Raw genomic sequence first — 25,697 nt, 5'->3', positions numbered from 1 at the left:
ATGCCGACATTGTTCACCGATCACATTTACAACGCCGCCGGTAGCGAGGAGCCGTCAATGCTGTACGTGATTGATTTGGTATAATGTTTGACGTCATTAGTCATAGCATGCTGCCAAACCTAAATCTACGTGCCGTCGATGCCGCCTAGTTCAAGTGTAACCTACGGGAGCATACGTTGAGCGTTATACTACCAGGCGCATAGACCTCACATCAACTGGACAATACCATGGGCGTATTTCAGGGGTCGGTCTTGGGGCCCCTGATGTTCGGCATTTTTGCGATCGGTGTAGTGTAGTTTTGTCCGAAAGACATAACTACCCCACGGTCACGGCCACGACGATACCGGTCTTGCGGCGTGGTTTTGTCGTGCAGTATGCAGAACCTATTCAGGTGCTTACCACAGGAAGAAGAAACGATCTTCTGAACAATGCTTAATTGCAGCACTACCACGCTGGTCACCCCTCTCGTCCTCTGACACGTCAGATATTGCGTTTGATTTATGATCATGGCACCAAAAAAGGACACAAGTCTTTGGCGTCGTGGCTTGTGTTATGTGTGGGCGTCGTAACTTCGACCACGCACCTGCGGCCTGCGTTATACGCGAGCAAGGCTCGGCGAGCTGGCTGCACAGCAACTTGCGACCACCTGCTCACTGTGCGCGGCGCATAAGGTCCCGGTATACAGTGCACCAGACCCCCTTGCGCCAATCCTCCCAGCGAGTGGCCCTATCCGGCTGCGGCGCACGAGGCGGCGGCATGTGCTTCACCTACCCCGCTCGAGGAGAGAAGCTGGAGGTCGGTGCTTGTCGGGCAGAGCACCTGCGGCGCCGGCGGCGCGCGAATGCCTGCTTATTGCAGTCGCTCGCGCGCGCTGTTCAGCATTTGCTGGATCGACCGCCGGAACAGATCGCTCCAGGAAGCGTGTGGAGAGCTTACCCTAGGTGGGCGTGTACTGCATGATGACTAAATGTAGTCCATCAAATGTGACCAGCGAATTGATAGCCACTATAACAGTGGATTACCACACGAGGTCAATACATGCATACATGTATGCATATATATATATATATATATATATATATATATATATATATATGTATATGTGTGTGTGTGTGTGTGCGCATGTATACACATGCGTATATATGCGCATGCATACATACATATGTAATACACACACACACACACACACACACACACACACACACACACACACACACACACACACACACACACACACACACACACACACACACACACACACACACACACACACACACACACACACACCACACACACACACACACACACACACACACACACACACACACCACACACACACACACACACACACACACACACACATACACTCTCTCTCTCTCCCTCTCGCTCTCTCCCTCTCTCTCTCTCTCTTCGCTCTCTCTCTCCTCTCTCTCTCTCTCTCTCTCTTCTCTCTCTCTCCTTCTCTCTCTCTCTCATTCTCTCTCATCTGCACTTAAGACCACTTCTGTATTAAACAGAACCTTCAGATCACTTCTGTCACCACAAAGAGAGCGCGCCCTCTACGGCTATAAGATGCGATTTTCAACTGATCGATTTCTGTTTTCATTGTTTCGCAAATGTGCTAGCTAAGAGTACCTTTTTTAAAATGGCCTATCCGCTAATGAGCAGCTGATGCCTTACCTATATCTATATATATATATATATATATATATATATATATATATATATATATTGTGTGTGTGTGTGTGTGTGTGTGTGTCTGTGTGTATGTGTGTGCATACATACACACATGTATCATAAATATATCCATCCACTTCAGCTTGATATACTTAAGTTAAGCATGGCATGGACGAGACAAACCGAGGGGAAGATCATTAAGGCAGACTCTTCTTAGTTAATTGTTTGTTGTTTGCTCACGGGCCAGCTGCTGAACGCCACGTGTAGGCAGCGAGAGAAGTCCTGTGTTGGACTCACGGCAGACAAAGTTGCGGTTTACGTGGAAACCCTGTAGTTACCGTCTTGTTTGGACAAAAGAGCAGGGAGGCTTTTTCAAGATCTCAGCGACACAGTCACCACGGACATAGCTCAGCGCGAATATACCTGAACGCTACCCATACGCCCATTGCGGGCGCTCTGTTCGATGTTTTTCGCTACAATTCAGCTACGCAGCATTCCATAAATAACCTAACGCTTTAAAAAACGAGTGTTCCTCACAGTATCTAAAATGGCTACCGGTCTTGCGCCAGATTCTTCAAGAAGATCAACACACCGACGTACGGCAATTGCTACGTCTTTAACAGCAACTTGTCCCGCAATTCAGCTGCTTCGGACGACCTGGTGCACTCATCTCTAACAGGAGCTAACTACGGTAGGTCCACTGTCTGACACACTGATGGGTCCTTCGCCAACAACGCTCGGAGTTGAGAAGCGGGGTTTATATTCCTGTGCCGTATTGAGAGCTGCATGGTCAATATGTGGTCAATATGGCATATTACATCGTGCTGGCATTGCGTTCTGTATGAGGAAGTTACGCGCGTACCGCAGTACTTCAAAAATTAATACAGGTCTCCAAGGCCTTTCTCCTGCTCCTGTTCTTGGTTTTTCGGCAGGGAGTGCAAAGTGCTTATGCTAGCAATTACTGCAGCCGAGCGAATCTTGGTTCTATTATCAAAACTAGATGTACCAGGCTAGGGCCAAAGTCACGAGTGAGAGTAAGTATATAACAAAACATATTGTACGTGTGCATTTGAGCATACTGAAGAAGACTAAACCAAGACGTCTAAAAAACACCCAGTATACAAAAAGGATACCGCCATATCAGTATAATATCACCATAAAGGCTTACAAGTAGTGTAGATGACGTTACCGGCCTCTGATCAGGAAATCCAGCAGGCAGCAATGCGTAATGTAATGTTTTGCAGCCAGTCAGAACACGAGCGAGAAAGGGCCTAAGGTGAGCAACTTCAAAAAGTACGATCGTTTTGACACCAACCCATGTAAATATTTCGCAGTAACATTGTGAAAATCTTGTGAGGACTCTTGGGTAATTTTTTATTATTTTAATGTGAGTGTCCTGCATTTGGAGATCTTAAAGCCAGCATCGCATGTCATGAAATGAGTTTACTTATATAACTGTGTGCATACTTTTAAGTGGAAAAGACTGCTTTGCACAACAAACTTTCCGCTATGGCGTTGTTATTGCGTAGTTCGATGGCATGGTTTATTTCTTTGATAACTAGGACCACTTTCCAACTTCTTGCATTATGAAGCACAACACGTGATGTGTAATTACAGCTTACATAGTCTGCACAACTTTGATTGAGAGCCAACTGACATTCTTCATATTTGTAAATCGTGCTAATAAACGCCAGATATAAACGACTTGCCGGTTATATTCGCATTGGTCTTCAACGTAGCGTGGCGAATAAGGTGGCAAGATTTGAATGACGTATTATGACGTCATGTATGCCTGAACGGCCTTGAAATGGTCTGTACGAGCTAGTCTACGCATCTTCGTGGGCGTGTAGCTTAGAAACCAGAGGGCTTTAGGTCTTAGGAGGGCAGACTGTGAACTTCACTGAATGATCTTGAAGCTCTGGAGTTCAGTTCAAAACCCCATACAAATGTGGAACATTCCCTTCAAGTTTTTCGTGCAGGCGACAAGCCACGCAATTTTCCAACACGTCCTCGCGCAGATGGCCTCGTACAATGTAAGGAAGCGTTCTGTTTTCGGCGAGGCGGGCGCACGTCACTTCACCATATCATCTGGCAGTTGCGAGTGTTAGGCGCCCGTCGGCCTTATGACCCAACGGCCGCAAGACAATCTTAAGTTCTGATCCCAAATAGCGTCACGGAGCAGCCGTTGTAAATGTTGTCGGCATCAAGCCTCAGGTAGTGTGCACCTTGTTAGCGGTGATGTGCAGCCTCTGATCGTCACGTGCCACGCAGGTCTGACGTTGGTGATGCACCTGGAGCCGCAGCATTACATGCAGTCCACCGTGGCGCAGACACTGGGCGCGCGTGTCACGATCCACGGCAATGACGTATTCCCGCTCGTGGACGAGGCGGGCATGGACATTGGACCGGCAAGCGTCAGCTCCATATCACTGAAAGAGGTGACGTCTCTCTCTCTCTCTCTCTTCTCTCTCTCTCTCTCTCTCTCTCTCTCTCTCTCCTTCTCTCTCTCTCTCTCTCTCTCTCTCTCTCTCTCCTCTCTCTCTCTCTCTCTCTCTCTCTCTCTCTCTCTCCTCTCTCTCTCTCTCTCTCTCTCTCCTCTCTCTCTCTCTCTCTCTCTCTCTCTCTTCTCTCTCTCTCTCTCTCTCCTCTCTCTCTCTCTCTCTCTCTCTCTCTCTCTCTCTCTTTCTCTCTCTGGCGCGTGAGCTTCATGATAACATGGTTAAACGCGCGCAGCATTTTTCCTTTGACAACGGTGCGTAAGACTTTTTCTTAACCGCTAGAACTGGAGGTTTCACCAGTTTTTTGCTGGTTTCCGCAGACATATTGATGGCCCGTGAACGTAGATTGCAGATCGAAATAGAGTCAAAGACTTACGTCAGACAGAGGGCCTCTTGCGTTGGTTGGGTCCCTCCTACCATGAAGTGAGATGTGAGAACTTACGACGAGCTCGTAACGAAACAATAGAACGACCCTGTGTCCGTCAGGGCCTATAGCACGGAGCGGGGGGGGGGGGGGGGGGGGTCATCCACCTTATTTCAGCTTCAGGTCCGTTAAGCCAAGCCGGAGTATCGCTGCCAATTATTAGACCGCATGCGGCGATAAGGTGTCTTGTTGCGCCAATGAATGCTCCTGCATCGATCTGGTGCCAACAGCCCGGTTCGAAGGCCTCCCATTCCAGGGAAGGGCCAATGTATGATGCAACCCTCTAAGTGCCACCGGATTGACCACGAAACCCCGCACTCGCGTCGTCAGAACGACAGCCGGTAGGCTCCACGCGCTTGGACTGAGTACCTCTTCAGCCGCTGGCCGCGAACGATAATGTTCCTCTTGTGTTCTACACACGGGCCCCTTGCCCGTAAAAGGTAAGGGGTCTCACGTGTGTACCAAAGGGGGATCTAAATGGGGTAAACAAATGAGGCAAACGCTTCCATAAAAGGAATTCCATGTTTACCCCAGGCTTTATTTTCTTTTGCAATATCGACTCGTAAAACATATTACACGCAAACTTTTGACATTTCGCGCTCGCAAGTAAGAAGTAAGACAGCTATAGGCGAGGTTGCAATTTTCGTAAAACCAGAGCGTTTACTGCTGCAGGTAACATCGGGCGGCGGGCGCCGCGCGCGGGAACGACCGTCGTGAAATAATGCTTCAGAAAGTCGTTCAAAATCCATTCGCACTGTCAAAAGATTGTACCTTAGCACACTTTCGGTGCCGTCATTTTAAACTTGTCTTCTGAATAGATCAACAACGAAGCAACACGAAAAATGGATATTCTACCTCAATCAAAGTCAATCATCAATCAAATCAAATCAAATCAAAGTCAATCAAAGTTCACAAAATCCTTATTATCTTTATACATCCCAGAACAAATTCTGGTAAAGCCTCTGGCTCTGACTTATATCGGTTTACAAAGAGACCACTTGTAAATGTTGTTGTAAACAACAGTTGTAAAATGTGTAGCGCCGGAGGTTTATTTCATACAGTTATATAGTTCCATGCAGTTAGTTATACAGGCTTATTTCATGCAGTCTTCCATCAGACTACAAACAGAATTGCTTCTGCCGGTCGCTTCTTTGGCTTCTGTTCCTGCTAACGAAGTGAAAAATGAAAATAAAACGACGAGAATCATGACCGTTCCAAATCAAGTGAGCAAAATCTGCTGACTTTTGTTGCTGGATAGGGTGTGGGGAGCTTTTACCATCAGGTAACCGTTTATCAACCCTGTGCCCCCCTCTTACCAAGGTTCTGACTGCGCCCCTGTCTTCGAGCCCCTTTTTGAGCCACCTTCGGGTTTTCTTGAACTTGACCCCTGGCCGATTCGGGGCCACTCGGCTCATTTGGAATGCACTACAAGGCTCACACTAATACGGAGCCAACTGTTCGGTGCACGTAGTTTCTGGCCGAAATAAGCCCCGCATTGTCCCAGGCTTCTCAATCCGTGCAAGGGGCTTTCTGACTGACATTTTAGGGTAAGGTCCTGCAGGCCGGGGCCCTTAACGTGTCCTTCCGCCAGTTCCGTCCGGCTCTTCGGCCATCCAATCAAACCATTGAATGTCGGTTCCGGGAGGGGGAAGGGGGGGGGGGGGCAAGGGGCCACTTTCAGGTGCCTCGAAAGCTACCCCTGGTCAACTTGGGCCGTTTATCAACAATGAGCTCCTGTTCGGCATTGTTGGCCCCTGGCTGGCACAGGGGACTCCTCGTTGGCTTGGGGGTCCCATCAATGTAAGTCGCGGGCCCCGGCCCCTCGTCTCCGCTTGGCAAATGGGCCCGCGGGCCTACGCCGACACGGAGCCGACTGTTCGGTACTGGTGTTGCCTGAGCGACATAGGACCTTCGTCGACTCAAGGAGGAGGGGGGGGGGGGGGGGCAATCAGCGGAAAGGCCTCTCTGACCCACGGGTGTCCATTTCTATTTTTGTGAAGGCCCTGGCCCGTCTAATGTTGAGTTGCCACTCCCCATGTTGGCTTGCCTCCTCAATATTTTTGGTTGGAATATTTACAAAAGCGTAGGAAAAAGTTCGTCATCACACAAAAAATCTTCTTTAATCCTTTCTCGACCCCGCGACCTCAAAATTATTTTCGTCAGTGGGAGATAACTTTATCATTACCGGGTGTAAAATTTTCTATTTGGCGATTTTTTGTTTTATCTGTCAACTTTAAGCCCAGACGTTTTTCTCCCCACAACCCAACCATGATATTGACGCCATTGATTCACTCGTCTTGTTGACTCTGACCACGATATACCATGACACTGCCAAACGATATTTTGTCCCATACCCATGGCGGGGTACGTACCTAACGTTGTTTCACTCGAAGTTGAGACCCGAGTTGCTTTGATGCAAAGTTTCCTGACAAAACAAAATCAGACATCTTTTTTTGGCAGGGCGTCGTTAGTTCAGATTGTAAGCCCAGTTCAGCTGAGATCTTCAAAACATGGAAATCTAGACACACCTGATTCACCGGATGGATTACCCTGCATGTGAAATCCCTCTCGTCAAAATTTCAGGTTCCTTTGTCATGACCTTGGGGTTAGATAAGGCCAAATAAGGTCGAACTTCAAATTAGTGTCTTAAGCGCACCCCGACCTTCTCATGCAACCACCTTGAACCTAGGTATCTGTTCTAAGTAAATTATCACTAGTTTTTGTTAAGGTCAGAAACCTTTTTTAACACTTGTAAGGTCAAAACGACCAAAAACCTATGAGATGATTCCATGTTGCTGTTTTGAATGAGTGGCAGCGAGTACGGCAGGCGGTATGATCCAAAAACCAAATGTTGATCTAGGTAATTTGAGGTCAGTGACCTACCCTGACCTTTAAGAAGTTCATGGAGCATGTCCGTTACGGTTCCTGCTATTAATAAATTTGACAAGAGCAACAAAAGCTATCACTTAAAGCAAGCTCTCGAGTAGAAAAGCAGGCTTGTTTGACCTCGGTCCGACCTTCATACCCGATATTAGGTCAATATGATTTGTTGCAGTTATAAATTCAGTTGTTTTATTGCCTAAGAAACTATTTCCAAAATGCATGGCTACGTCTAACACTCCACTGTCGTATCAGATTGAACGATTACCCTGATAGGCCACGGCTGACAGCCGCGGTCTGACTTTGACCTATCACAGGTCACTGACCTCACAAGGTAAATCTGATTTTAAGTAAAAGATCGGCTATTCAATTACCTGCAGCTAGGCAAAGTTTAGCGAGGTTACACCGCATCGTACAAAACTCATTCTCAAAAAAACTTCGGGGGTTGGGGCCAGTGACCTCCACCCGAGCGCGTGTTAATAGAGACAGTAATGTTGTTTTTGACATTTAGTACGCTTTTCGGTGCCATATAAGGACAAGGTCTGAGCTTCATCTGAAATCCAGTGGTCAGTGTGTTTTATTTTTAGCTGTGTTCTTTTGCCATTGCGGGGAATTCAATGACCTCGGATTGCATCAGACTTTCAGATTGCAAGGGAGAAATGCTTCGCCGTGTGCGGCAGATGATAATGTCATAATATGACATAATATGACATAATATGACATAATATGACATAATATGACATAATATGACATAATATGACATGACATCACATAATGTCATAATATGACACTATATGACATTATATGACATATAATTTAATGATACGCAATCCTACGCATTTCAGTCAATCTTATTTTGTAGGCTGGGCACTCACACTGTGTTATGGCGACAGAGTATAACGCTCATGCAACTTAATTAGCTTACATAATATGGCATACATCTATTCAACGGAACATAACGCGCACCTCAGTTTTGCGGCAATAATTAAACGACAAGTAGGTCTGTGGTCGTCTTATTAATGGGACACGCATTTTCCACACCACAGGCACAACGGTGAGCCTCACCACAATTTTTACAGCACGTTTCATGTATTTCATGTATCCACCATACATCAAAGGCGAATGAAAAATTTGGTACGACGCCAAATTCAGACAAAATTTCTACACTTGCACGAGTTTTGAGACCTAAAACGTGTTCCTGGCTGGCCAGGTTTCGGAGCAGCGGCGGGTTTTTAGGAACACTGCACGGCGATCTACGACCGGCGCGAACAACGGGCGGCAGCCACGGTGTCTCGGAACGCGAGCGGCGCGCCGACATTGTTACACTACATTGTTACACTACAAAGCCATATATCGTAAACATATGCTCAAAGTACGCCGAAAGGTGCACTTTAGAACCCAGAACTGAACAAGAAGCACACCTAATCAGGTTGCGTGTTGCCGCAACGCATAGTCTGGTAGGTATGATGGTACAAAGCTGAAAAGTGCGGTGTTATCAACATTTGACCTTTTGAGCTGGCATAATGGGGTAAAATATTAACCAAGCAATATAAAGGCTAGCATTACTCGCGGGATCTTGGTGGCAGCAGTCCGCCGGTATTTTCTGCTAAGCTCTGCCCTCATTAGTTTGGAAACGTCAGTGGGGTCGCATCGACCCCCCCCCCCCCCCCCATCAGTTCGCGTTGTGACAGACGGCGAATCAGGGTAAGGGTAAGACGCGTAAATGCATAAGAGTTTAAACTGAAAAGCTCCGCAGCACGGAAATGACCCACGTTTTTTACAACTGACCCGGTCCCCGGCCCTCACAACCAAAACTACGTGCCGCCGCCCCTGCCCCCCCCCCCCCCCCCGTAAAAGAGTGTCTTCGGCGCCCTTGGCGGTCCCTAGAGGGGTACTTTTACTTTTGGATTGAAAGGTGTGTGTTTTTCATTGCCCTTTCCCTCCCTCTCTCTACTCTAGATCTGTCCCCGGACTATGCACGTCTACCGTACTGCTCAAATGAAACTTGATTTTTAAATTACATAAAACATCAAATTATAACTTACTTTTCATCAAAATAAAGGGACCAAATCGGTTGAGAAAAATGTGGGTACGTTGACGGGCCTCTAGTTTGCCTCCCCACCCGAAATCATTTACAAAAATCGACACCACTGCTCTGACTGGTATGTGAACGCCCGGCCCTGCGGGCTCCCTTTATGTGACTTCCGGCCAGCCAGTTGAACCCTTCGGCCCCTAAAAGTGGAACTTGAGGGGGGCGTGCTTCTTTTGCCCCCTGCCTGCGCCACTGTCCTCTCAAGTCAGGGCAGCCCGTAATCTGCTGAGCCAGCAGCGCTGGTATTGCAAGTTTGGACCGATTAACGTATTTATTTTCGGTGTAGCATGTGTGTGCCACTCCTAATAGCGACGGGTCACACTGCTGTCGCAGAAACTCAGGCGCTACCTGGCCTTCGCGCGTTTGAATTCCTCCAGCCACGAGGTTAGATCCAGGTCTGACCTGGCGTCCGCACGTGCTGGAGGGGAGCTGATAGACCTTAACATGTTTCTCACTGCTAACCTAAGAACCTATGTGTAAGCTTGGTTTGTCTTCTACGAACCTCACTCGTCACTGTTGGTGGCATTCTATTCATCGATATGTCACTGTTATGCATGTGTTTGTACTTTGTTTCAAACACTCCCACGCGAGCATTCATAGCCCTATTCGTCACCTGGAAGCTGATTAATCACCGAAGAAGCTGAGGCCGAGCCAGAAAAGCGCATTGCCTCTGTCGGCAGACGCGGATCACTCGACAGGAGTATCCCTACCAGTCCAACTGCTTCCGCACGTGGTCGCAGGTCGGGGTGGAGCCCGCCTACGTTGATGCTACCACAGGTGCCACCAGCCTCACCGGAGAACGCTTCACCCTCTCCGTAAGCAGCGACCACTGAGTTACCACAGGTGCCACCAGCTTCACCGGAGAACGCCTCACCCTCTCCGTAAGCAGCGACCACTGAGTTACCACAGGTGCCACCAGCTTCACCGGAGAGCGCCTCACCCTCTCCGTAAGTAGCGATCGCCGAGTTACCACAGGTGCGACCAGCTTCACTGGAAAACGTCTGACCCTTTGCGTGAGTAGCGATCACCGAGTCACCACAGGTGCCACCAGCTTCACTGGAAAACGTCTGACCCTTTGCGTGAGTAGCGATCACCGAGCTACCACAGGTGCCACCAGCTTCACTGGAAAACGTCTGACCCTTTGCGTGAGTAGCGATCACCGAGTTACCACAGGTGCCACCAGCTTCACCGGAGAGCGCCTCACCCTCTCCGCCGGAAGCGATCACCGACTTCGTTTGTGGATGCCTGCGATATGCGGACGTTTTCGCAGCATGTGTTGTTACCGTTGTGGTTATCACAAAGGAATGGTGAGAGCTCGTCAGGATAAAGTTGGTGACTACGGCAGCAAATTGATAATGTTACGGACGTGTGGATGCAACAAGGACGACGGGATGGGGAACTTCTGATTGGTAAAGAGGTGCTCAAGGATGAGCCAGCTTGTAAAGTCTTCGACATGCACTGTAGCTGCATTCAAGTCGATGCATCTAAGCCAGGTTTTTGGCTTAGGAAAACCGCCATCTGGCGACCATAAACAAAGCAGCGAGCTGTGAGATAAGAAACCATGGATAATTTTCTCTTAATTTGGTGCGGGTGACGGGATTAATGCGTGCTACTGAAAATGAATGATGTGACGTTTATTGCTTGGAATTTGTACGTGTTTGGGAGCTCTTCAGCTGGAGATGATGCCAACATTTGTTCTCAACCATTTTTGTCGCAATCAGGTATTCAGGTATGGGCCTAAGGGTAGCTTATGGCCTCCTTTTTCTCACAAGCTGGGTTTTTCCGCTGATGCAGAGTGCATGCGCTCATTACACGCAGCGGTGTTGGTCATGTAGTGGACCGAGTGAGGGATGAGAGGCTGCAGCCCACCTTCAGCTGTTGAGGAAGCGGTGGCCCCGTGTCCCGGCCCCGCGAGTGGACCGACTGAACGCGCGCGCGTGTTCCCCGGCAGGAGTGCCACCGGCACTGCCTGCAGCTGCGTATCGTGCGTGCGTGCGGCTGCTACCACGTCTTGTACCCGATGCAGTATGCCGTCCACGGCCGGCTACAGGCTGTCGGTCAGCCTTGCCTCCTCACCTACAACTGTGAGTGACGGTCCGCGGCTCCTCAAGGGCCGCGGCTGGTGCCAGCCGGGCTCGCTCCGATCCATCAGCCGCTGGCTCTTAGGCCATGGGCGTCCGCTTGCTGCATTGAACGCCACGTTCCGTCCACCCTGGTGTCCGTTGCGCCTGGTAATCGTTAGCTCCAAGGATTTCTGGTGTCGCTCTGGTCATCGCTGGTATGGACGTGAAATGTCTAATAAGAGCGCAATTCTGTTATCCGCACCCTCATTCGATATCCTAGTGGGGTGCACTCAATGCGGGAATACCTTATTACTGGGACGATCATTTACACTACTTACGTGTTTGCCTCATTGGCTTTTGACGCTGATCCGCGCATGGACGGATGTGCTTATTCACATCTAATTGGTCCATGGAGTGGAAGTCTGGAAAGCCAGAAACGCGTTACGTGTGAAAATTGCTCCAAAGATGAATCACGGGCAGCCTGCGATGCATGTCATTGAGGATGCGGAGCCAGCGGCGCAACCAGAGCCTTGGCAGGCAGGAAAGTGATCAGGGTTGACTGAGAGCCCCTTGATGCCAAAAGCCCCCCTCCTGAAAGAAAGAAAAACCTCCAGGTCTATTGTTAATGAATGTCACTTCTTGTTTTGTTATCATTTTTACATTCTTTACCTGAAGCGGAAGCCAGAAGCTACCGCGAGATTTGTTTTGTTTGAATTTCGAAGGCGATAAACTGAAGAAATAAGGCGTTGAACAAAAACCTTGGCCCCTCATTAAACCTTACGTTAAACCTGGGACCCTCGTTGGGCCTCATCAAACACTGCCCTTGGTTGACTCGGGGCCCCTTGCCAGCGCCATTAGGCGCTGTGGACCCCTCATAGATGCAAGGGCCCCTACCAATGTAAATCGGTTTTATCTCTGTTGGGAAATGGGCCCTCAGCCCCGTACCGACGCAGAGACAACTTTGCTATTCTGTCGGTATCTGGACAACGTATGGGCACGATATCAGACCAGTGCAAAGGGGTCTTTGACTGTCATTTACTGGTTTTTCGACTGGTTTTCATTCTGAGGGCACGCTCCCGCGAGCCGGGGTCCCTGAATAAGACTCTGGCCAGTCGTTCTTACCCTTAGACCCTCCAGTTGGGCCCTTGATCGTCGGTCCCGTTGTGCCCTCTACGCTCTCTTCAGGCCTCTTCAAACACCGCTTCTGGCCGACTCGGAGCCCCTTGCCAACACAGGGCCCCCTGTTAGATACCATGGGGCCCTAAAAGACGCTGAGACCCGTTCCTGTTTGGGAAATGGGCCCTCAGGCCTGTGCTGTCACGGAGCCGACTGTGCGGTACCTGTGGCGTCTGGCCAACATGTAGGTGGTCGACTCAGGGGGACCGCACTCAGCGCAGAGGGCCCCCTGGCTGGCATTGGAGCGCCTTGCCCTGCAGGCCGGGGCCTCTGAATACGAACTTCGGCCGGCTTTCGAGCTCCTGGGACGCTCATCTCGGCCCTCTCTTTATCGATGGTCCCCAGGAGGGTCCCTCGGGACGTAAGGGGGCGTGCGTGCCCTCTGTACCCCCCCCCCCCTGTCTGCGCTCCTGTGTAGGACCCTGCTTGAGGATGGATACGTGCCGGATGACACGTCTCTTTCACTGACAGATAAAAGCATTAGCAACAGACGAGGAAAACACCAACGGTACTGGCGAAACTGGAGCGGCTTGGTGCGGTTCGCCTAAGGCTTACTGTCACGTGGCTCCGACCGCTTGACTACAGCTGGTTGGCAGTCAGTCCCCAGCCAGATGCCCATGTCCTGTCCTCTCTGCCCAACATATGCTGTCTGTTTTCAGCGCAGGACTCGAACTGTACGGAAGCGGTGATCGCCGACATAGCCGGGGGCAACGCGAGTCGCGACTGCGTCTGCTCCGTCCCGTGCGCGTGAGTCTGGGCTGATCAGATGTGGCGTCACGTGGCGTGACTGCGTCTGCTCCGTCCCGTGCGCGTGAGTCTGGGCTGACCAGACATGACGTCACGTGGCGTGACTGCGTCTGCCCCGTCCCGTGCGCGTGAGTCCGGCCTGACCAGAGGTGACGCCACGTGGCGTGACGTGGCGTGCGTCGTGGCCCTGCTCCCACCCACCCTGTTCACATGGGCGACCGAAGGGAGTTCGAATTTAGACCGGAAGGGATAATCCGACTGTGAACTAGGGACGGAGGAGGACAGCGGGGAAAGACACGATCGCGAGCTTGAAATCCACAGATGATCCTCAGGTAAACAGGTGATCCTAAAGATGAACATGTTCATACTTCGGATGAACAGATGATCCTCTCATGGGAAAGGAGGGCAGCCGGCGTGGGATTTCGAGTTCAGTGTCGAGTTTTGATTTCCAGCAGCTTTCTTCCCAGGTCCAACACTTCCTGGCATTCACGCATCTGCATTCCTCTTTCCTGTAAGCTGCTTTATTCGACCAGGGCAGGTCAATGAAAGGTCATAACTTGGATACCCTGGTATCCTTTAGATCATTTAAGGAATAAAACAAAATGGGTGTTATATTGACCCTCGTGGTGTCGACGTTTGTCACGCCTACAGAAGCTTACTCTGAAGGTTTAAGGTCAACGTCACGAAAAAATGGCATTTTCGTGGTATATCTTCGTTCATTAAGAAATTGCAACACAAGGAGTCATATTGATGCTCGTGATGTCCGCACACCTGATGTTCGATGTTTCGTCACATCTGCAAGAATGTCCTTGTTAGATCAATAGTCAAGGCTACGCTAGACTCGGCACACTAGAATGTATTCAATGACTGTCCACATTTTCTTGATCTCGTCTTCGATTTTCTTAGACGTGCTAATATCCTTCAAACACCGTGAAGGGTTGTCAGTTGAGCAATGTCATTTACTTTTTCAGTCACATATTTGAGTTTGATTTGAAATAGTCCTGGTAAAGGCGTGAATTGGTCCAAGTGAACCGAAACGCCTCAAACCCAATAAAAAGCATCTTGTAACATCAGATCTTCTGTTCCTCTTTCTTGCTTTATCGAGTGTCCTCGCGAAGCCTCGCTTGTCCGGGGCAGGCAATATGCGTCGGGCACGCGTGAACCGAGGGGCCCCTGGAGGGGACCCCAACTGGGCGCCCAGCGCACACCCCGCAGAGAGGTCCCTGTGCGGGCGAAGGCTCGGTGGTTGGCCCCCCAGGCGCAGTTCTGCCCCACCGCTACCCATTCTCCTTTATTCCATAGCCCCGAAATGATCACTTCTTGTCGAAAGGGCTCTGATCCAAATATCCAAATAACGAAATAATGCTGTAAAAGAATCGCCTAGCTCGCGCCCGTGGTCCCCGGCTAGGGATCAGGGCTATCCTCTCCCGTTGTTGTGCCAAGGAGGACGTTGATAAGGTTATTGTCGGCGTCGCGTGTCCCGCCTGCCTTGACCCTTCCAGAACTCATCCGCAAGCACGGCGCGCCTCCACAGTGTTTGTTTTCGTCACACATGAAAAGTCTACGGTCAGAGGTCACGAAACGTAATGCTCTACCATTTATTCATTTAGTGAGGCAGTGCAACAAAAGACCCATCATATTGATGCCCGTTATATCAGCTTTTGTTGCACTAATTCTTAAGGTCAAGGTCGCTCAAAGGGTGATACCCTAGCATCTATTTGTTCAATAAAGTCGCATCACGGATGGGGTATCATTGATTCTTGTGATGCCTGCTTTTGTCATATTTTAAGAATCAACTTTCAAGGTGAAATGCGTGCGTAACGCAAAATGCGGTACACTGGTATTTCTTTTTCCAAAGAAATGCAAAAACAGAATGAAATAGCCATCCTTGTTGTGTACAATTTGGCCACACACGGAGAAGCTGTCCCTGACGGTCAAAGATCAAGGTCACATAAAAGCGGTACCTTCTCGTTAATTTGTTTAGTAAAGAAACATAACAAAATGGGCATCATAGTGACGAACGTGATGTCGACTTTGAAAGAAAAAGTGAAGGTGCAACGAAAGCTGGCATCTCAAGCATCAATGTGCAAGGATTTTTACTGTATTTTCTTACGAAATATACAAGGGGCAGTATATTGCGCTTTATGTTACCTTCATCTTTGACCTTGAGCATAATCCGAAAGGAGACACCACGAACATTAATATGACATCCCTTTTGTGGCATTTCCTCAGTAAGCAAATTCAGGTCAGGCTGCGGTGTTTTGTGTGACCTTGATTTTGACCTTGAAAATTATTTTTCTAGGGTGCTTTAGGGTTTTTTCTAGGGTACCGGGTTTTTGTGGCCTCGGCGTTTGACCTTGAGAGTTAGTTGCTGCAGGTTTAACGAAAGCGGACATCACAAGCTCCACTTTGGCACCTTGTTTTTTTATTTCGTTGGTAAAGGAATAAATTGCTAGGGTACCACGCTCTTTGTGACCTTTGCCTTTAACCTTGATAGGCATTTTTGCAGCTGTGATGAAAGAGAACATTACGAACATTAATATGACGTTCTTGTTGCTGCAATTCCTTCATTAGCGAAGACTTGGCATAGTGTGGTTGGCACATGAAACATCTCGTTTCATGTGACCTTGGCCTTTGATCATGGTACCAGTTTCGGTAGGTGTGACAAAAGTAGATATCACAAATATCAATATGATGCCCAGTTTGTTTTGTTTCTTAGATAAACGAAGGAATGCCTGGGTGCCCAAGTTTCGACCTTTCATTAACCCGCAGACGTCAGACTAGTGACTTAAAGAAAGGGGATTGCAGATGCGTGAATAACTCAACACATTTGACCTGGGGTGAAAGCTGTTGGAATTCGCTGTTCTGAGCTCGACGCTGATTTCGAATACGAACGCGACGCTAATTCCTTGGACATGGCTGAGGCCGAGTCCCAGCTTTCTGGCACGAAGCGCGAAGATACCGGTAGACCGGCCGGTGGTGACATCCTGCGCTGAGTGTTGGAGGGGCCGGGTTCCGGGTGACCAGGTGTCTCGATTCCCGATCTCGGTGGTCTCGTTGTTGACAGCAAATGTGCTCTGTTCGGAGGTGTCGGTATAACTCACCACACCGAACGAGCGAAGCCCGACGAATGAGGGCGTTCAAATCCTTACGCTGCAGATGTAAATGTTATTAATGCTTTCATTCCAAACATCGAGTTCTAAAGGATGTGTAAACTTTCGGGCCCCAGTTTGTACGGGCTACAGTTGCGCAAAATCAAATGTGTTTTTCTGCTGCAATACCCTTCCTTTGGTTGGAAAAATTGCATATCCGATATTTAGTGACCTGTACATTAAATTTGCGGCGTGCTGCTCCCACAGCTGATGTTGTACAACACTCCTGATATGTTCCCAATGAGACTGTTTTGCAGCGGGGTACGCCCGCGCGTGCTTTAGACAGTACCACCCAGCTGCATACGCCCCGGCCACCAGGGACATGGACTACCAGCCGCAGCTGTCGGTCGCCTCGTGGCCCCAAGGCGACTTCCTGGTCTTGCTGCTCAAGGGGAATCACTTCGTACCTGACGATGAGGACGTGGGCGTTGGCGATCAGGAACAGTGGGCAAAGCAGTTTGCTAAGTTGAACGTCTACTACCGTGATATCAGCAGTGCTTCCATCACCGAGAGCCCAGTCTACACGGTGCGTGCAGGCAGCGGCCATTGCTCGAATTTGGGGGTCATGATGCTGCATAATTGCTTCAATATTCGGTCACGTGGGTGGCAAGGATGTTGATGCTTTGCGCGTGCTACCGCACCCCGAAGTAGCTCCTCACTGTCTGGTTATTGTCCCGAGCTTCTCCAAAATCACGACAGGCTGCGGTGTGGTGGGATTTTCAAACGCAAAGCGATCGCACCGAAACTAAAATGAGAGAGAGAGAGAGAGAGAGAGAGAGAGAGAGAGAGAGAGAGAGAGAGAGAGAGAGAGAGAGAGAGAGAGAGAGAGAGAGACATGGGTGTGTCATAACCCAAACTCTCTGCTTGGAATTACTGGGATTTGAACCAGGGCTTTCCTGACTGCGAGTCAAGCGCTTTGCCAACTAAGCTAACCGGGAGGGTTGCATACGTATTCCGATTAGCGAAGTTGGTAGAGAGCTGCACTTTCAATAACAAATATCCTGGTTAGTAGCTCAGCATTTTCAGGAAGGAGTTCAGGCTGTGACGCATACATGGCTGATAGCCAGGCATCATCCAGTCATTCTCAAGACCCCATAACGCCTGGTGACGGCCGAGGAGGCAACCGGTTGTAACGCTATGCACATACTGACACACTAGACGAGACCGACTGCATAATCTTTCCATTCGTGAAAAACTCAAGATGCAGGGCACGCAAAGGTGGTTGGTACTATTCCGGCGTCCCAATATACTTTTCCCTTCTATAACTGGCATAATGATCACTATTCAATGCCCATCTGCTCAGCATCACTCCTAATGGTATGCCAGGACACCTCTGCCGCCCAAAGTCTGCGTGAAGCTCGGCCATTACCCGAGGGCTTTTCAATATACGCTTTCGTTCACGGCTTGTAGCCTGGCTTACCGGGCTGGCCTTCACGCGGGTCTCAGGCTAGCCAGCGGTCGCCGCCGGCTGCGGTTACCACCAGGGCTGCGGTGTTGTCCATATTTTAACCTCAGTTCCATCGAATCTCAATCTGTACGACAGGCATAGGTGGCGCTATCTAGCTGGTGCGGCCGGTACTTACTTGACCGGCCGCCACAATATCAGCTTGTTACGCTCTGGCTGACACCGCAAGCAGTGTGCATGTCGCGTGATACGGACTCACGTGCGGCTATGGCGAGTTGCTCTGTAGGGCCCTAGAGTAGAGCTGATGTAACACATACGCCCACGCCATCTGTTTGGAATCGGTCGAATTATTGAAAGCGTTACCCACAATGAGATCGAAAGAAGCTTAAGTGTCCTTTGGTGTATGATCCGTGGACAGGCTCTTGAAAGGACAGCCGCAGTTCACTGTAATTTCATCTGCTTTCAGTATTCAACCCTCATCAGTAGTCTAGGTGGCGCACTTTCCCTGTATCTGGGGATTGCGTTGATCCTGGTGATTGAAATACTGGAGTACTTCTTCTTCTTGGTGCTCAACACGCTCCTTTTCCTCTGCGGGCGTTATGAAGACAGCGAACAAAAGAACACCGAGTTTATGCCGCCCGCGAAATTAGTACATCCTGGTGAGTACCATCGTGTTGTTTGACATTTGAGTACATAAACACTAAATAAGCTAATGTATTGGAAGGTTGCAAAATGGGTCAACGTTATTTCATTGTCTCTGGTGCCTAACGTTGTAGTCATCTCGGCGGCGGCTTCACTCGTAGCTAAAAGTTATTGAAGGGAGTGTCACACATTTGTGTGAGGTGTTGAACTGAAATAGCCGTCTTGAAGATCATTCGGTGCAGTTCACAGCCCCGCCCGTTCTAAGACATAAACCCTTGTGGCTTCTGCGTTACACGCTCGCGAAGATGTGCAGAGTTTTTCGAGGAGACTACTTCAAGGCATCCATGACGCTATAATAACGTATTCAAATCCTGACATCCCATTGGCTCTGCGGTGCTCAAGGCCAAGACAAAATATAACTGTCGAATCGTTCATATCTGGCGCTGTTGAGCACGATTTCCAGATAAATCGGCCGCTTATGGGCTATCAGTCGGTCGTGTGCATGGTACGAGGATGTAATCAGGCGGTGCCATGCTGAGGAGCACATTCGCTTAGCAGAGAAATTGCCTGGTGTAGAGCAGCCTTTTCCACGTAAAAGTATACCAATACTTATACATGGGCTTATTTAATCGCATTTGATACTTGCTTCAATATCTTTGGATGTGGAACGTACCCTTTAATAACGCACTCGGAAAACAACATGCTTTCGATATGTCTATTTCTATGTTCCTTGTTTTCACTTATAGGTGAAAATCAGATATCAAATCAGATCATCTTGAAATAATAGCCAACAGACAACGGCCGATGGCCCCGACAGACAGCCCTTTCACGTTGCTGTAAACCACCGCGAAGTTTTCAGCGATCAATTAATTCATGTTGAAAATCCACCTCTTGTACAAAAAGGTCACCTAGGTCATGTGGTAGTCGATAGTTGCTATGCTTCATGTATGGTGTAAGCATCCCATGATTTCAGCTGAGCACCCTTCTCTCCTGTCGCAGCGGTCGGGACAGCAAAGCGGAAGATTATAGTCACCAACAAGATCAGGTGTTGCAGTCACTGCTTGTCTCACGCTCGGCGCGGTCCCAGCGACACGGGCCAGGATAAGTTTAAACAGCTTCAACATTGAGAACAAGTTAATGAAGCTACAGAACGAGTTAAAATTAATGGCATTAAAATGAAAGCGAAGTGTTGTCTTAACTGTCGGTGGTTATGGTTCGTGCAAAAGACACCAGGCCGCCCAGTTGCGTGTTGTTTATACGATTACGTTTATGTGTATATCTATATATATATATATATATATATATATATATATATATATATATATGTTTACATATATATATATATATATAGATGTATATATATGTTTACATATATATATATATATATATAAACATAAACATATATTTTACCAAACATCTTGTCTGGAACGGAACATGCAAGCGAACTCCTTGGCCATCATTTAAATATGACCGTTGCCATGAGTATGCATGCCATTTCTTCCTTGGGAGCAAATGTTTTGAAGTTTGGATGGTACAATGTACATTTTTACGGTCGCACTTAATTTGATTATACCTGTTTATTTTCACGCAATCTTGTCTTCATCGCTTGTATTTTGTACATGTCTACGTTTGAAAATGGAATACGTAATGATTCCGAAGGATCAGGCAACTAATGGGTTCTTAACACCGGTGTGTTTCTCAGTGATAAACAGAAAATTGTTGCGGGAAAACTAGAATGCAGGAAAGCTTACCAAATGTATCCAGGTCAACTTTTTGATAGCACTCTGATAAGAGAATGTGTCGTCTACATTCACTAAACAAAAGAGGTATATATATATATATATATATATATATATATATCATAATATATATATGACTATATAGATATATCTTATATACTATCTACCTATATCTATATATCTCATTCTCTCTCTCTCTCTCTCTGCATTCTCTTATATACTCTCTCTCTCTCTATCTCTCTCTTCTTCTCTCTCTCTCTCTCCTCTCTCTCTCATCTCTATCTCTATCCCCTGTGTGTGGGTGGTGGTGGTGTGTGTGTGTAAACTGGAGCATTTCGGGGGTAGGTTTTCTCTTATGCATTGTTTGCTGCACACCATAGCGCACTCAGCGTTTACGACTAGGGCTACGTATGGTGTGTTCGTTGTTTTCGATGTGTCTATGCATAATATTGTTGAAGCTCCTGCATTTTTGAACGTTTCAGTCAGCTCGATAATCATTTTCAAGAAAGTCATTACACTTTAAACATGCACCTACGCACAGTTTAAACCGAAAAGTTCGCTCTAATCGTATCTCTACGCAACACACGCTTGAGAAACTGGAAAAATTATGAATTGCATGCTGCATGTTCTAATCCTAGAGCTAATATCTGCATGACTGGAAGCCTTCACACTTTCAATATACGAAGCGAAAGTTTACTAGTCCGGTGCATTTGCATCACGGGGATCTGTCTATCAGTCGCGAGTCGTACAGTGGTAGCTGCCCGAGTTGTTTGTTTTGTATGTTGGTGATTGATGCCATGCCTTTGATGTCATGCCTCTGATGTACAATATTTCAAGTGTGGTGAGGCACCTATGGTCTGTGGTATGCGCTAGCGTGGTGGTGTTCATGACTAACGCATTTCTGGTGAGTGTGGTGGCGTAGTGTGTGCGCATGTGCTTTCGGTACGTCTTCCTGCAAGTGCATGGCTAAGCGTCGACTGAGATCTGTTGTAGTTAGGCCGAAAAAGTTAAAGATGTGTGATATGGCACGAAACCCAAACACATCTTTCCCGGTGATCAACAAAACCTTAACCAAACTCGAAATAAGCTGAGACAGACCTATGAAGTTTCCTGTATCGGATGCAGTGCCAAGAATTTTAAGACCCACAAAGTTAACTACATTGACCTGACTACAAGCCACCGCCGCGCCTAACCATGCACCTACGGAAGGGGACACCGAAAGCACATGCGCGTACACAACCCACCCCACTGACCAGAAGTGTGTTCGTCATGAGCACTACCATCTCTGCGAATGACACAAACCATGGACGATTCACCACATTTAAAGCATTATTCATCAGAGACATGACACCAGTCAACAACCTACAACAAACAACTCGCTTAACTTCTTCAGTACGACACGCGGCTGATAGAACAGACAGTCTCCCCGCAGTGCAAACTCACCGGACGAGGAACCTTTTAACTCGATATGATGAAAATGTGCAAACTTTCAGCATTACGGAATTGTGCAGATGTATATATATATATATATATATATATATATATATATATATATATACAGTATTTTAGAGTAGCAATGTGAACAAATCACACACATTATGAGCATGCCGTGGACAACTGCTCGGCTAATCGTTCGGAGCTAGTAGCGTGCAGTGTTGTGAATTGCTTTGTTGAATATCATCGCTAACAGCATGTTATGTTATTGATTTATTCTGTGGGGCTATGCTATTATCACTTTTACCAAGCCTTATTGCATTGGCTGTTGTTCAACGATAGGCGCATCGCTGGCATTAGGTTGTTTTTTTATTGAGCTACTCCAGCTTTGGTGAGCCATTGTTTGTCGCTGTACATCTTGACGATGTCGTTCGCCAGCTAATTTTGAAAGCTTGAGCCCATCCACCAGAACTCTAGCCCGAATATCTGGAATACTGGTCAAATATAAAAACGACCCCATGTAAACTTTAATATTCCCAGCTAGCACAACTTTCTGAACCTGCCAAACAGCAATATAAACAGCGCCAAAAGCAGAAAAAATGCAGCGAATTTGTTCGGCATCCATGGTGAAACGGTAAATATAACGGATCAGCTGTCCAGAGACTTGGGTTCGAATCCCTGCTGGATGGCCCCAAACTTTCCCTATTGCATGGCTAACCATAGCAAGCTGCAAATCAGCCAGGCAATTCTGGCTCATCAGGGCTGGAGTACCTGACTAAAAAACAGCCCCATGCAAACATTAGTTTTCACTACTTGAGGAATCCTCCGAGTGGGTATATTTGTGTTGCATGGTACACGCACATTGGTGTTGTTGCTGCACGTATGTTGGTGTTGCATGTTGCCTGCTTGCATGCTCTTGTCTTATGCTCTGATTTCAAGTGCTTCAATGGCTGACATGAAATAAAGAACTATGTCTCGCTTTGAGAATGGATAAATGGTCTATCCACAACGCTAAATTACGAAGAATATGCATGAAGATGACACCTGCATCTTGGCGAATCGCCTTAAACCCCGACATGCGATGTCAAGCATGATGTGCGCGAGATGGAAATACTTTACTGGAAGTTATCCAAAGCTGAAAACGTTGCACTCTTAAATGACCATTTTTAAGTGAACATATAAATAATATTTACATGTTCACTATATATGTATACATGCATATATATATATATATATATATATATATATATATATATATATATATATATATGTATGCATATATATACCTATATATATCTATAAACCTATATATACAAATATGTGTATATACATGCTCACTTTTTATATATATATACTCTTTGATCAAAGTGTGTGGGCGCATATTGATTCGTGCCTTATTTTATTGATTTGTTTTACCTTATTCATGCGGTTCATTTTCATGTGCTTCTGAACAAAAGTGCATCATATCTATCAATGGTGATTTCATGTAACTTTTAGTTCCAAAAAGCATAGGCATGTTTATGTACTGTTATAAACTGTGGTTTATTGTCATACACACCTACCTATGCGTGCGTATTTTTTATGTTAGAACAGGAATACTATGAAAATCCGTCCGGACATCCAGCAAAAGAGCAATATTTCGTAACTTTACACTCCTTTACAACTCCTAATTAGTCCCATCAACTTGCTGCTTGTTTGTCTGATACTCACCACAGAACGCTGTTTTATCATAAATTCCAGTGTATCGTACTACGCCATGTTTTGTGAATCCGACAAAAGATGAGCTTCGTAGTGTGGTCGAATCCGGCACAGGATGCAGTTAATCCCTAATATCTCGAACACTCGAAAGGACAATGTTTATGATGGAAAATGTTTATGTTTATGTTATTCAAAAAGCATGATGTTTGTGATGTTGATGATAAAGGGACAATGCTTTGAACGTGATATCAAGTGACTCGCTTTACTTTTCGTGACTGATTTTTGCACATGACCTCTGCGTGTCGACGAACAGATCACCGATATTTGTTGAGTGCAGTTTGTTGCGAAATAAACATAGAACAGTGGAAACGGAGCTAACACACGACACAACAAGAACCTCGTCCACACCAGCCGGACCTCGTTCACACCTTCTTCACCATGTTCCAGCCCCGGTACACCCCCACCGCTCCACCCCTGTCCCGTGCTGAGTCTGGAGCGTCGCAGATTCTGCGGCGCAGTGAAGGCCCGAAATAGTCGCCCGGGCCGACAGAGGCCAAAAGCTTCGCTCGTCGCCTGGCCAACGCCGACAGACGAGGGCCCGGCTGGCGGCGATCGCTGGGCGGCAACGGGCACGCGCCGCCGGACTACCGCCAGCTGCGGAACCTCCAACTGGCACCAGCCGCCCGTCAGTTTGTGTTCAGAGGCACTTAAAGGGTATGGTGGAGCGTGGTAGAGACGTTGTCACAGCCATTCCCGCCAGGGTGGGAGGCAGGCGACGTCATTTTGCCCCAGTAGCTGAGTGCGATGTAAAACATCAATGGCGACGACGACGTTGTCATGGCATCTGAAACTTTGAACTGGTGCCATCAATACGGTGTTTAAATGTTGGTGTAACGCATCAGCTCGCCGTTACAGAAGACTACACCGCATGGTTCAATGGGGGCATATCCACTAGAACTCCAAAGGGCGTGCCATCGAACAAAAGGAAAAGTGTGTGCTTGTGTTGCTCGTCATGCTCGTATCAAATCAGGGCATTTTTTCCACGCGGTATTTAAAATGCACCTCCAGCATGGCAATCATCCGCATACGCATGGCGTTTGCAATGCATACACCAATGTCGGGACATGATGCTGCAGTGGTGGACGTGCTGACGGCGAAAGTACGTCGAGTCCTGTGTCCGTGGAAGCATCCGCGGCACGTGACAGCTGCTTCGAATATACCTCAAATAAGCAGAGCTCTGCGAGCGTTATACCAAGCGTCAGTCGCATCGGACCAGCGAAACGTCCACACCTGAGTGCAGCATGAACTGGAGGTTTGAGAGATGACGCCTCGCATCGGCGAACTGTGGTGCGTTTTGAGCGAGGAAGACGGCCCCGTCCTGAGGCTGACACATGTGTCGACGCCCGGTGTTTGCCAAACGCGTGATGCGCGGTTTGATTCTTGCCAAGTTTGACGGCGACATTGACATTTGAGATCAAGGACGTCGGAGCTGCGAATGCCTCGCAGACAGCATTTCCGTTTCTGTCGAAGACAGACGCGAGCTTCCCCTAGCTTTTGAATCATTGTCAGGTTTTGAAAATACCCTGCCGTTCAAATAACGCAAGAGCGAGACCCGCTACCATTACCAGATCAGACGACTTTCCGACTTTGCACGTAATGCTGCGTTCCGCAAACTTTACCACACACATCGAGTACGGGTCGCGAGCCTCTACAGACTCGACGAGTCCGCCGGCGGCGACGATGTCGTCCGTAGCTGGCGGACCCGACCACACACGTCCGCCTTCGTCTGGCGCGTGCGCCCCGCCAGCAATGCGACCTCGAAACTGCTATCTTGACCGGCGCGAGGCCTCGCTCCACGGCCGGAGACGCCGTGCCAGCATCACCGCTGTGCTGTCAGTGCGACGGCGCGCCTCTCACGCCAAGTGCGTTGACGCCACCGTCTACCGGCGGCTGTTCGAGACCAGCATACCCGAGGCGGTGCAACGCGAGAGCCGGCCGCGGCGGGTCACGCGGTCGTGGGGGGCGTGGCAGGGTTCATCGGTCGGCCTGACCTGGAGCGCGGTCTGGTGA

At 48.1% G+C, this 25,697-nt stretch overlaps 1 protein-coding gene across 1 annotated transcript; it reads left to right on the top strand.

The window, feature by feature from the left end:
• LOC119098161 (degenerin-like protein unc-105) lies at positions 1–25,697 on the top strand. The gene is made up of 8 exons (XM_037221091.1): positions 1–62; positions 2,247–2,368; positions 3,949–4,091; positions 10,252–10,386; positions 11,523–11,655; positions 13,470–13,557; positions 17,028–17,235; positions 25,551–25,697. The coding sequence occupies exons 1-8, from the start codon at positions 1–3 to the stop codon at positions 25,695–25,697; spliced, it is 1,038 nt and encodes a 345-aa protein (XP_037076986.1).

Source organism: Pollicipes pollicipes, unplaced genomic scaffold (assembly GCF_011947565.3).
Source record: "Pollicipes pollicipes isolate AB1234 unplaced genomic scaffold, Ppol_2.1 Scaffold_4740;HRSCAF=5597_pilon_pilon_pilon, whole genome shotgun sequence".
Taxonomy (NCBI): domain Eukaryota; kingdom Metazoa; phylum Arthropoda; class Thecostraca; order Pollicipedomorpha; family Pollicipedidae; genus Pollicipes; species Pollicipes pollicipes.
The sequence above is the reverse complement of the archived record's forward strand: the minus strand, read 5'-3'. Positions and strand labels throughout refer to the sequence as shown.